General features: G+C 44.0%; 1 protein-coding gene and 1 non-coding gene across 2 annotated transcripts in view; one reads left to right on the forward strand and one right to left on the reverse strand.

The window, feature by feature from the left end:
- The window catches only part of Nell1 (neural EGFL like 1), an 834,960-nt gene that overhangs the window by 545,508 nt on the left and 275,109 nt on the right, over positions 1-14,343 (reverse strand). Inside the window, 1 exon segment of the mRNA XM_038313841.1 lies at positions 4,772-4,900. Coding sequence (XP_038169769.1) covers positions 4,772-4,900 — 129 coding nt within the window.
- On the forward strand, positions 11,155-11,261 carry LOC119803167. The gene has a single exon (XR_005283577.1). It is a non-coding gene; the product is annotated as a U6 spliceosomal RNA (small nuclear RNA).

Raw genomic sequence — 14,343 nt, forward strand, 5'->3', positions numbered from 1 at the left:
GAGGTTGTTCACTCGATTTTCTTTCTTTGAGACAGGGTCTCACTATAATGCCCTGACTGGAAACTCACTCTGCAGATCAGGCTGACCTCGAACTTACAGAGATACACCTGTCTCTGCCTCCTGAGTGCTGGGATTTAAGGCGAGTTCCGCCATGCCTGAACCATGGTTTTTAAAAGACTTATTTTTATCGTTTTTAATTACACGTACGTATCTGAGTGCAGTGCCTGTGGAAGGCAGAGGCATCAGAGCTCCCTGAAGCTGGAGTGACAGGTAGATCTGAACCAGCTGGCATGGGCGCTCTAAGCAGGACATTCCCTTAAGTGCTAGGTGGTCCCTCAGTCCCATCCCACTACACACTTCTTTAGCTCCACTGGATGCCAGTGGGAAGGATCAAGGAGGAGGAGGATATTATAAACTCAAATGAAACATCAGAACAGGCTGTGTGGTGGGAGGGTCCGGAGCAGTGACCAAGGTGTCAAGAGACACTGAAGTAGAAAGGCACTGGACTTTATCTTAGCTGAAATTCTCTGAGTCTCTGCAAGGGTAAAGTGGGGATAACAGCGGCCACTTAAAGTGGGGTTGACAGCGTTGTTGTGGGCTCACAGATTCATCTAAGTCTCTAAAAGTGTAACAAACACAAAAGGAGTCTGGGAAACCCAGGGCATTCTACAACTAAATGATCATTCATCATACCGTTCTTACCATACAGGATGCAAAGAATGGGAAAAACGGTGCCCTACAATAAAAGCTCGGTCATCCCACCGTTGTCATTCTACAGGATGCACAGGATGCCATGTTATCCCGTCCTTCCACTCAGCTCTTTGCTCCAATTTATGAAGAGCTGCCCAGACTCCAATTTCAGTAGCAAGGGTGCCAACAGGACAGCTAGTGCTGTGGTTGTCCTGAACATGGCTTCTGTTTCACGCTAATGTATCAGAAACTACCTAAGACCAACGTGGTGAAAAGGCCATCGCAGAGGGAGGAAGCCCTGGTCCACCAGATCCATAAAACGCTGAAGTCCAATGAAAGTTGTTTTCAAAATGGAGACTGTAACTGCTCCAGACACACAAGCCAAAAATGAGTCCTGGTGAGTTGTATCAAACCTGACAGAAGGTTTTATTATCTCTCACTGATTGCTCAGGAGTTCCAACATCTCAGCCGTTTTTTATGACCTCGGAAGACCAGGAGTCAGTCCTTAATGCACCGGAGCTCTGTTACCATGGGAGGAAGGTAGGAAAACTGACAGTCTTTTGGGCTTTGCTTTACCACTGAGAGTCTAAGCAGAATTTTCAAGATTTTCTGGTCAGAGTGTGTGATGTTTTGCTTTAATTTCAAGCAAACCTTGCTCACTTATAAGGCAGGGCATTTTTGCTCATTAACTGCATACATTCCTAGTTGTCTCTAAGCTCCAGTGAGACACTGCATCCCCGGTGTCCTCCAGTACCCACCTCTAGGATTGCATGCTACATGTTACTGCATGGAAATTCCTAGGGAAGGACTCAGAAAATGCCAAGAACTATGCGTTAACTAGTGGGAGAACAGTACAGCTACCGATCTACCTTCTCCCAAACTGCTGCCATTCTCTCCTCTTGCCACACCACTACTGGATTCAAAGGGAAGAGATAATACAACTCCAGCTCCAGCAGGAGTAATCAGACCTAGCAGCATCCCCTGCTCTTCCCCGAATACCAGATGAGGGATGTCAGGAGGAGGCAGAAAATGATCCAGGTCTGAAAACTAAGATGGAACATCATCTGCTGGTCTGGGAGACAGGACCTTAGAGAACACCTTCTAGGAAGAAATACCTTTGAAAATGAAAACTGAGAATCTCACACAGAGATTTGCCCTTCAGCCTTTCCTTACCTGGGCTGCTGTAGGGTGGCAGAGTGACTATAGGAAGAGCAGGATGGATATCAGTACCGTGTAACCACAGGGATGCAAACCCAAAGATCAAGTTCAACATGTTCGAGATGGCGCACACATGTATAAAGGTTGGCATCCACTATATTTGCTCCTCAGTACCCCTCTGGATGCCCAGCATGTGGTCTGTGCTTCACCACTGAAGTTCTGTTATAATATACTAGAAATATCCCTTACTTATATTCCTCTCCTGATGGAGGAGGGTCATCTGTCTATGTGTTACTTTCACTGGTTAATAAAGAAACTGCCTTGGCCCTTTAATAGGACAGAAAATTAGGTAGGCAGAGTAGACAGAACAGAATTGTGGGGGAAAGAAAGCAGAGCCAGGCAGACGCCATAGCTCTCCTCTCCAAGATGGATGCAGGCTAAGATCCTTCCCGGTAAGACACCACCTCATGGTGCTACACAGATTACTAAATATGGGTTAAAGCAAGATATGAGAAATAGCCAATAAGAGGCTGAAACTAATGGGCCAGGCAGTGTTTAAATGAATACAGTTTCCCTGTAATTATTTTGGGTAAAGCTAGCCGGGTGGCGGGAAGCGGCCCTTCGCCGCTCCCTTCTACCCTCTCCTCCTTAGAGGCTGACCTGTCTCCATGAACAAGTTCTCTGGAACATCTGAACTGTCTCTGTGATGACAGAGAAATGTCTACAGCCCCAACCCATCCCCAGGGCACCAGCACCAAGCAAGCATGCTGGCCTGAAGTCAGATCCATATGGTGAGCTAAGCATGAACATTCCAAGAAAACAGTGACTCAAACCTGCAGTCATACTGAGTAACTAATTGTTTAATAAGGGCCTCCCACAGAAAGGGCAACTTTAATACCACAGGCCTCTCTTGGAGTCAGTTCTATATAATAAAAAGTAGAATCAAGGAAGAGAGAATCAAAGAGCCTCAGCAAGCATTCACAGTGGCCATTGCCCATACTTTCTCTCAGATCTCAATTGCTCATGAGACATGGTGGAGTGTTTGACCCCAAGGATCATTGAATACAGACTCCACTACCACTTTTCTAATGGCTCAGAGTTCAGCCCAAAATTTATCAGAAGGTAGAAACATAAGTCTGTCAGTTCATTACACAGCTTGGAAGTGTTTCCCATGCTGATTGGCTGGGAGAATGTTCACATTGACTTTCTTTTTCTAATTAAATAAAATATACCATGATAAAGAAATGTAAAGAAATGACTTAATGTGAACTGTTGAAATTATCTTCCTCCCCAAATTAACAAAGAGCTAAGAATAAATTCAAGGGTGGATTTAAACAAATCATAATCAAAGGGGTAATTTCATTCTCCCAAGGGGCACAAATCAAGTTCAAAGCAGAAAAGCAAGCAAAAGAAAAACAAAAAGATTAAAAAGAGGGAAGAAGCCCACTAGTTAGAATATTTCTAGTGACCCAGATAGAAGGAACCAAGAAAGCCTTCCAGAGTAAATGAAAGGACAGGGACTCCCTGCAGAGCAACCACTGGGAACCAGCAGATACTATTTCAAAGAACCAGCAGGCTCTTTGACCAGTCAAAGTTTAACAGGGGACAGCAATACAGAACACAGGCCAAACAGACATTTACCCTTACTGTCACCTGAGAGCATTGTTTGTACCTTGAAAAACTGGACCCACTTTAGAGCCAAGCTCCTCACAGGGCAGTGAATAGACGCTGATCCATTACATTTGCTCAATTCAAGAAACCCACCTCCCTCATGGACCACCATTGCTTGATATTCAACTAATCAAGATGAAAGGATGGACTGAGTCAGAACCAGGAGAAGCAGAGCAACAGCCCCATCCATCATGACTCTGCCTCAGAGAGCTTTTCTGCTCTGAGGGCAGGGACCAGAGAGAGCCTCTGAAATGGACGGGACTGGATATATAAAATGAGGTCAGAGCAGGCCCTACCCCTCTGCCTACCAAAGGAGTAGAGGTGTGCAATGCCACCATCAGCATGTGGGTGCTGAACTTGGGAAGGGTGCACACACAAAGCAGAAGAGGTGATCAGTTGTGCCTGAGGTCACATCCCTATTGTAACAGTGTCAGTTCCTAGATCCAAGTGACAGGCCCATCACTCGATCTTTGGTAAAGACCATAAAGTGACAACTTGTGGATCAACCACCAAGAAACTCAAATGGAAAAGCATTCAGCCCTCAGGAAGTGAAGATGAGAGCTGGGCCTAAGCCAAGCTGTGACTGTCATTTGAAGAGGAAACTCACTCACCACATCTCGTGGCATTGGTGATGACACTCCCTCCCAATAATTAAATAGAAAGTGTGCTTATGACTGCCCAGGGGTTGGTGTGGACACTGAGGGTACTTCATGATCTTATATACCTCATAGTTTCTCATGTGAATCTGCCTGGAGCAAGCATGAGAATAGGAGCACTGGCATAGCTGATTCCATGTTTTCTGATGGAGGAGGGTCATCTGTCTATGTGTTACTTTCATTGGTTAATAAAGAAATTGCCTTGGCCCTTAAATAGGACAGAAAATTAGGTAGGCGGAGTAGACAGAACAGAATTGTGGGAGAAAGAAGGTAGAGTCAGGCAGATGCCTCAGGCAGTCGCCATGACTCTCCTCTCCGAGACAAACACAGGTTAGGATCTTCCCCGTAAGCTCCCACCTCGTGGTGCTATGCACATTAATAGAAATGGGTTAAGCAAGATGTGAGAATTAGCCAATAAGAGGCTGAAACTAATGGGCCAGGCAGTGTTTAAAAGAATACAGTTTTCGTGTAATTATTTCAGGTGGAAAGCTAGCCAGGTGGTGGGATGTGGCCCGCCACTCCCATCATAACAGTTTTCTTTGTAGCTGAAACCATACTTCTCTGCCACTTCCCCCCAGGGCCTCTCTGCCCCTTACCTTCACAGTACGCAGAGTTGCCCTGCATGGAGATGTATCCGCTCTTGCACTCACAGGTCGCTTTTGTATTCCAGTTTTTGCATTCTGAGTTTTCTCCACACTTAGGTGCTTCTTCACAGAAGTTATGACCTACAGGACAGAGAGGATATTTTATGTTCAGAAAAGGGGAGGAGGCCCCTGAACAATACAGCATACAGTACCTTCTATGATGTGAAGGTTCACAGAGACAGACCATGGCAGCATGTAGGACTAAGCTGAGTAGGAGCTATAGGGCAGGAACAGGAAACTCTGGGCTTCCCTGTGTTTGAGAGAATGCTTCCTGATACTCAGTGTAGCTCAATTTGCTAAGCTTTCTGCCTAGGGGTCACAGCCGTGCCAATCTGAACTGTCCCATTGATTCTTACATGGTTTGCATCTTTACAGTTATCTTAGTAGACAATGCATGATGGGTAAAATAAAATGAAAGCATAAGACATATAAGGATATAGAAGATACATTTGATCTAATGTGAATGTTATCAGTATATATCCACTCCTTCTGCCAGGCTTCACTACTTTCTACATAGCTATGATCTTGTCACACGCTGGTACTTATTTCTAAACAAATACTTAGCTTTGCTCATCTTCAGTGTCCCATAAATACAATCATACTATTCATATCCTTTTAGATGTCTTTATTCATGTTAATATACTCTAACCATGCTAATACCTATGAGATAAGAATTCATTTGTCAATGCTTTATAGTTTTTCAGGGTTATGAACAGTCCATAATTCATATTTATGTACTATACTAATAATCAACATTGGAGTTATTTGCATGTTTTGAAATATAAAATGTTTGCTAAAGTATTAATGAGCTTATCCTGGACACATGTTATTAACACACTTTTGACTGTCCCACACTTCCTCCAGAATCCCTGCTATCCTTTGGAGGATAGTAATTCTACACCCTCAAGCATCTACTGGAAGTCTCTCTAGTGGGGATGCTCAGATGGATCCGAACTTAATTTTAACTTAGGTCAAATGTTCAAGCTAGGTGTTATGGCACATGTACTGTCCTCCAAATACGTGGGAAGCTGAGGCAGAAGGATCACAAGTTCAACACCAGCCCTTACACAGCAAGACTGCCTCATTTAATCAGCCAATCAGTAATAGCATTATCCATGTAATTGAAAACTAATTCTATTCTCTAGAGGTGTTTGATCCACATTTGAAGACATGATTCTATTAGTTTTCATATTGTTGTTGATTCCGTAGTTAATCTCATAACTACTCCTTGGGTGGTCATGCTTCTGTCAATGAAGATTTTTAAACTTTATCTGGCTGGCTGGTTGCTCAGTGGAAGGTTGCCTTGGACTGGCTTGATTTCCTAGTCTTTAATTTCCCTGGTGAGCACAAACTTGCTTTCGCACTGAGAAGTCCTCAGGGGTGGGGCCTGGATCTGAGAAAAGACAGGTGTCGCCTTTCCTTGCTTTGGAAACGTCTGCCACCTCTCTTCTCCATTCTCCGCAGTGTTCCCTTCCAGAATTCTAACTGCATCACATGACAGGATTTCTCCTGATTCTTAGACTTGCTGTCATACAATCTATGTCTTTCTCTTGTTCTCTCCTTGCTGAACAGCAGTGAATTCTGCATCTGCCTTCATTAATTCTCTCTTGGGCTGTGACACACTCTGCCTCAGTCTCTCGAATGGTTTTAAATCTTTCTTATATTTTTAGTCTGGAATTCAATGTGGTTCTTTTTAACCTGCTAGGTTAATTTGATAGCATTTCCTCTATTCCTCTTTTAATCCTTTAAACATGTATTTATGCTGATGCTTTCACTACAGTCAGCCCTCGCATGCCATTTTGCAGTTGGTTATTTATGCTGAACATCATTGATAGTGTCTTAATTTCTTTTCCTTTCATCGTACATGATTCTTTTCTTTTTGAGCTCATATTGTTTGAAACTGGGTATGTAGGAAATATTCCTGATGTGGGTTTTAGTATATGTGTTACTTCCTGCCAGGTGCCTGAAGGAATTCTCACCATAAGATCATTTTAAAGGGCATCTTTGCCTCGAGGTGAATACTGAGCCACACAGATAGGATGTCTGCTAGCTCTGAGCTTTCTGGAATGCCAACTTTTTTCCTGTAGATCTGAATCAAGATTCAAGACTGACAAGCAAGCCTTTTCTTAGGGGTTTCCTTTTCAGTGTTTGTGGGAACCACCCTTTGAGATTCTCACTCAGGCGGATCACACTAGCATCAGGCTGCCTCCTGTCCATTGGAAGTCATGCAGAAAACCAACAGAGATGGAAAACCTGCTCTCAGGGAAAACGCCAACTCCGGCATGCTTCCTGATCTTAAGGGCATTGCACTTCTTTAACATGGCTGCTCTCTCTCTATCTCTCTGTCTCTCTCTCTGTCTCTCTCTCTCTGTCTCTGTCTCTCCTCTCTCTCTCTCTCTCTCTGTCTCTCTCTCTGTCTCTCTCTTTCTAGTTATACCTCCATTATCTACTGCAAGGACTAAATAAACACACACATACATACAAACTACATAGCATTTGGGTGTTGAATCACAAGCCTAGAGTATATAAAAGTATAGGTCAAACATGATCAGATATATGCAGGTACTTTATCACCTGTAAATCTGAAGATTTTGAGGCTACTAATGATTATGCTACATCACATACAATCGTCTCACAGGAAACCGTATCTAGGGATCAAGAAATCTCATGTATAATTCAGAGTCTGCAGCTAACAAACACTGCACATTGCCTCACCTGCTTCGGTACATACAGAAAAGATGACAGTGGAGATTTCAAAATGCTGCTGAGACCCTCAACCATGACAGGGTGAGGTCATGTCCCCTGACCCCCTCACACACAGAAAAATTACCCTTTTCCATTGGACATATGGATTATGGAAAGTACAAGCTCTGGCATAAAAACTATGCAAATCCCCAGACTAGGTAAAATTACATTTTCATTCCTTTAAGCGGGAGGAATCTAGAACTGTTATTCTTCAAAAACAAAATTAAACCAACAACATTTAGCCAAGAAGGTAATACCTTTTACTATGTAATAATAATAATAATAATAATAATAAGATTCCTGCACGTGTAATATGCCTGGTATTACTGTAGATGTTTTAAATAAGTGTGATTGTATTACTGACATGAAGAATTCAAAAAGCCAATTAACATTAAACACGTGAAACAGATCCTGACAGATCTAAGGAAGTTGGTACTAGGTTCCCATCCCATTGGTTATGTTGATAGTGATAATGGTGGTGATGGTGGTGATGGTGGTGATGATGGTGGTGGTGATGATGGTGGTGGTGATGATGGTGGTGGTGGTGGTGGTGGTGGTGATTTTGCCAACAGTGACAGCTAAAGTTCAAAAAAAAAACTTAGCACTGTTGCTCCCTCAACTGTAAGGTATGAAAAGGAAAGCTCGAACTGAAATACCTGAGAGGGATTAGAGCATGGAAAGGGGCATTTTTATTCCACCGTGTGGAAAGGAACCTGTATCTACATGATATTAACAGCCACATGTATACACAACATTAGTGTTTTGTTCTGGGCTCCCTCTTCAGCCCAGGCAGCACCTGAAGGACCACGGGGTTGCTGCCTGCAGACTCTAACTAGATCCGGTGTTCTGAGACCTGTCTTCACCCAGGTGTCCAGGAAACGAGGAATGAGCGAAAGCAATAGCAGGGAGAGAGGCACAGACGCAAGTCTCGGGAACCTGGTGGACCACCAGTCCTGAGTGTTGTGACAGAATGGCAGCCCACCTTGTCTTCTTTCCTACAAACCTGGCTGGGTGGAGCTAAGAAGAAAGGCAGCTTGGTCTCCTCTCTGAATAAGGTGAAATTTAAAGACCTGGCTACTCTCCCTACATTGAAATGTGTGGCAACAGGCCGCAAGAAAGCTGGTATTCCTCTTACACACATCATGTGTGTAAAACATCAGGGAACGAAGCTAGTCCAGTTAATTCCCACTGCACCATATGTCCTCCATGATGATGACAAAATCTAATAAAAGGTCGAAGGTATAGCCACTTTCCTGGGACATTAGAGAGTAGATTCAGAGCCCTAGTGAAACTGACCAGATGCCAGTCACACCCACTTGAACCCACCCACGGGTGACTATCCCAACCAAAATGAGAACATGATTTTAACCTTCAAAAATCTGGAAACTAACACCGATGGATGCTTTCAGCAGGACCTAAAAGGCTTGCAGTTGTCATTACAATAAAAAAGGACCTGATAGTCTTGCTGCCTAAGGGGTCATCTGAGGCACTGTGACTCTCTCTGCCAGAAGTACCTGAACATCCCTCAAGTCAGAACTCACCAAGATTCCCCACCCTTGTGACATGTGAGCCAATGCTGTATGTTCATCTCTTAGCACACTCATTTTCTCTAATTTCTTCATGTCTCATTTTTTTCCCTACATGCATACAACAGCCTGAAATCAAACCCTTCAAACATCATGAACATGTATCAAACATCATTTTGGACCTCATAAAATACATGATTATTATTTACCTTGTAAAACTTTAAAAAAAAGCCAATAGCAATTGAAACAGAAGACTTTTTAGTGTGTCCCTGTCGGGTAACTCTAAGTCCTCTGAATGAGTTCAACTTCAGTCACTCCGTCTTCCTAGGTCAGCATCCCTGTCTGAATCAGGTCTTTAATTAATGCTTTCTAAAGGCTGGGTTATAGCTCAGTACACTGGTGGAATGCCAGGCTAGCATTCACGAGGCCCTGTGTTTCCATGCCCATCCTACACAAGCTGGGAATGGTGTACACACCTGTGGTCCCAGCACCCGGGAAGCGGAGCCAGAAAGAGCAACAGTTCAAGTTCACCCTCAGCTATATCTAAAGTTCAAGGCCAGCCTGGGCTAAAAGTTTTGTACTGTACAGGTCTAGCTGCATGGATGTCATAGGTGAGTGGACTGATGGACAGACAAGCATCTTAGTGGGTAAGTTAGTGAGCTAACAGATTAACTGAGGCAATCCTACCACCACCACCAATTCAGACTCCAATAGGCCATCGTATTTCTTCCTTAGATGTTCTTATTAGTGCGATCACTCACAAACCATCGTTTCTGCCTGTTGTAAGCAGATAGCCTGATGACCTTTAGCAACTGTACCTGGTTGTGAGTCAGCATCCAGCCCAGTTTGAAAACGTTCTTTCTCCTCCGCTGCTGGCCATCATCAAGCCCACCTTGGCATCTCGGCAGGCTGCAGCCCATGAATTCTCTGCTAATCCTCTCCCCCTATCCTCAGATGGCTCTGTCTCTCTTATCTGATGTGTCTGGGGAGCGTATCCCTTAAGACACGAGCTTTCTTTTCTGAATATTTGTCTTTGGTTGTCACCAGTTCTCCCCTTTGCCCATTTATGTTCCAGTCCATCTTCACTACACGTTTGTCTCGGGATAGTGATCAAGAAGATCTAAGCTTGCAGGTTCCTTAGCTTATGTCTGTGTTGTGGCTTTTCTCAGTGATGAATTTGTGTGATCAAGTAAGCCAAATAAACTCTTTCCTTTTCCCCCCACCCCCCAAAAATCCATTCATTTAGGACCCACCTGCAGGTCTGCGGATCTGTTCCGATCAGAAATTAAATGAAATGCCAAATCTTTCATGGACACATGCTGAGAGTATCTACTTTTGTCCATGAGCAAAAGTGAGGGAATCACAAGCCTCTCTAAGAGCACAGAACACAGAACACAGAGCACAGAGCTGACTCTGTTGTGCCTGGCTTTACTTACGCTGTGTCATTATAGGGAACAGACCATTGCCCATTACTTATGCTGTGCCATTGTAGTGAACAGGCCACTGCCCACCAATGTCTTCATTCCAGCCTCAGAGCTACCTCACAGCTCACCAGTGAAGGCTGAACTTGTGATCTTATTTCTGAATCTGTGTCTCCTAGACTCTCTGCATCTATCTGTAGTGCCTTCATCTACCCAAACCAGAGAAAAGGAAGTCATGTTAGCCTTTACCCCTGGAAAACTAGCCCTCCTGAGTCCCATCAGCTTCATCTTTAGTGTGTATGCATGCATGTACATATGCATGAAAGTATATGTCACTTTGGGGAGCTGGGATCACACTCAAGGGCTTGCATGTGTAAGGCAAGCACTCTAAGGCTGAGTCGGACAGCAGTCCCTTGTTCCATAAATTTATCTTCAATTTCTTTGCTTCTCTTCATCTCCACAACTGTATTAATGAAAACCTCTTTCCCGCTCTGCTATCCTCTCTCGAACGGAAACCATCTCATCTGCCTTCCTTCAACCCTTTGACTTCCTATGATTTACTCTCCCCAGGATGACATATACCCCCTCCTTCCTTCCCTCCGTTCAAAGTCTTGCAAGGGCTTTTCATTTAAAAACAAAATCTGTGCTCGCTTCAGCAGCACATATACTAAAGTTGGAACGATACAGAGAAGATTAGCATGGCTCCTGAGCAGGGATGGCATGCAACTTAGTGAAGCATTCCATATTTAAAAAACAAACAAAAAATAAAAGAAAAAAGAAAAACGAAATCCTTAATGTTATCTTTTCTCCATTCCTTTAACACCCTTAGTATTTTTTAACCTATTTGTTATTTATTGTTGCTGCTATTGTTTTTTTTTTTTTTTTTGAAGTAATGTTCCTTATATCCCAGGCTAACCTCAAAAACCTTATGTAGCATAGAATGATCCCAAGTGGTGGAATTACAGCACCACGCTGAGTCTTTGAAATGCCGGGACTGACCTGGGAGCTTCCTGCATTCCAGGCAAGCTCTCTACACACTGAGGGACACCCTTCACCCCTCCTCCAGCATTCTCATCTGTTCTTCTGATCCAAGGACCTTGAATACTCTCTCTCCCTGATACAATAACTCAGCCTTCAAGCTAAGGTTAAATAGATCCTACTCACTGAGCAATGAGGGAATCTCCATTAAAGGGGGAAGCTTTCCAGCTAAACGAAAAGAGTAAGTGATGACCCTCTATTACACAGAATAGGGTTTATGGGTGGTGATAACGTATGCTAGAAAATTCCTGGAAAGGGTTCATCTAAAAGTTCTCACCGAGCACGCAAAAATGATGAGCCAGATGGTAAGCATGTGAGACCAATAGCTGACACACTAATTAGATTGATTTAATAATTTCATAATGGATGTACACATCAAAACATGTTGCAAATCTGAGTACACATTTTGTCAGTGGTACCTAAATAAAGCTACATCAATCCCCCACCTACTTCAGATTGAGAGAAATGTTTCTTATTTCCCAAGTCTAAAGTAAACCCCATTATTCTTTCTCACAATGCCTTGACTTGTAGCAGTTATCACAATGGCTAATTATGGGATTATTTTTGCTTTTATTAGTAGATGTTCATCTCCCCACTAGAAGCTCACCTCCAGGAGGGAAAGGATCATGTAAATTTGGCCACCTGGCCAAGACAATAGCCCAAGGCACTGTAGGCACTCAGCTGACATTCCATCAGCTGGTCACTGAATCCTCATTGCCTTATCAAGCTGGAACTCAGTGTTTTAAAGATAAACAAACTGAGACTGGAGAGGCTAAGCGCATTCATTCCCTTTGAAGACTGAACTAGTGGGTCATGGAAAGAGATGGTTATTAACGCAAACATGACTCCTAGCTTCTCTGTACCACCCCAGTGACAGGTCAGCCATCATTTCCATCATCCAAGGGAATTCAAGGACCGCTGAGCCTGGCCTGGAGAAACCAGCACACCATCAGACACTGGCATTTTCCAGTGCACGAAACCCCTGCACCTCTCCAGAGAAACCAGCTTTGTTTCTTACCTTATGAAACATTCCATTGTTTTTCACTGCCTGGAGACTCAACATCAGAAGAAACATCACTTGCCCTCCAACAGAACGGTACTCATGGATGAGATACCCAGATGAGGACGACTCAATCCCGAGACTTCACATGGTGAAGATGAGTAAGTGCTCTGAGAAAGGCAGACGCCCTGCTGGACCACAGCTTTGGTGTTGCTCAGGATGCACACCTGCCTGTAGTTCCCAGCAAAGTGCCAATCATCCATCCAACAAACCCTTGGTAAGCACCAAGGATCTACCTGGTCACTATGCTTGGCAATGGAGGTGAATCAAAAACTACCATGTATCCAAACACAAAGCAGCAATTGCCCATGTCATGTGCAAAGAAATGAATGAGCAAACCTACATAGTGGGTGTGTCACACTTCTCTGACTGAGGGGTCAAAAATCTGGACTGTCTGTGGCCCTGGATCTGTGTTTCTGTAATAGTAACACTAGTGAACCAATCTTGTTTCTTTAAAACCACTGTACTCCATTATAACGAAGCTCCCACATTCCCACTGTCTAAGTCATGCTGGCTCATTCTCTCTCTCCCTCCCTCACTCCCTCTCTCCCTCTCACTCCCTCTCCTTCCTCTCTCCTCCTCTCTCTCCTATTCCCCTCCCTCCCTCTCTCTCTCTCCTTCTCCCTCCCTCTCTCTCTCCTTCCTCTCTCCTTCCCACCCTCTCTCCCTCTCCTTCTTCTTCTCTCCTCTCTCCTTCTCTCCCTCTCCTCTCTTCATGATTATGACAAAACCATTCACTCCTCTTGCTTCCCCTCGGGCTTCTGCCATCAATGAAGGACAGCATCTGTGTGCTTTGTCCTGTGACTTTTTCTACAATAAAGACAGAACAAACCTGACTCCAGGCAAGACTTAGGTTTGCTGAGATAGCTAAATTAAATTTTGACTCTATAGAACAGTGGTTCTCATCCTTCCTAATGCTGAGTCCCTTTAATACAATTCCTCATGTTATGGTGACTCCCAACCTTAAATGTAACTTTGCTACTTTTATGAATGAATCATAATGCAAATATCCATTTTCTGATGGTCTTAGGTGATCCCTGTGAAAGGGTTGTTCAACTCCCAAAGGGGTCATGACCTATAGGAAGAGAACCACTTTCTTGAAGGGAGCACAGCTTGCCCTGGGTCTCCTGCTAATGCACTCCTCACCAACAAGCTAAGCAGTTTACCTTTGAATTATGTAGCTGGGCATTCGAACACTCACTCCAAATCCCTCTACCCCAAATCAAATTCAAGAAAGTCTATACCACTCCATCTTGTAATTCACACAGGAGCAATGGCATGCTGGCCCAAGGGCCTCAGAGGCAGAGTCAGCACCATCTACCAATTGGTTAAGAGAGTTGTTTTATGAAAAAATTCAATGTCTTTAGGGACTCTATAACCAGAATACATGCCACAAGAGAAACCAGGACCCTGAGGAATGAGAGAATCCCTTTAGGCTTTTGTGGACAGATCTCTATGACATCAGGACAGGACTGTAAAAGGAGAGTGGGCTTCACATCCTCAAAGGTTTTTTCTCAGGGAGCACTCAGTTTCTTCTGCAATCACTGACACTTAACTGTCTTCCTGTCTGAGGCAGCCCAGCCCCAGTTTTCGGTCTTCTGTCTGGATCAGTGGAGATCCCCAGGGGGTTGGAGACCCCCACCCACTAGATCACGTACATCCATGGGCATGGGGTTCCTGTCTTCTCTAGACTGCGCTGCCCTCCGGATGCCTCTGCTATCAGTACAGCAGCTG

The sequence above is a fragment of the Arvicola amphibius genome, chromosome 12 (genome assembly GCF_903992535.2).
Source record: "Arvicola amphibius chromosome 12, mArvAmp1.2, whole genome shotgun sequence".
NCBI lineage: Eukaryota > Metazoa > Chordata > Mammalia > Rodentia > Cricetidae > Arvicola > Arvicola amphibius.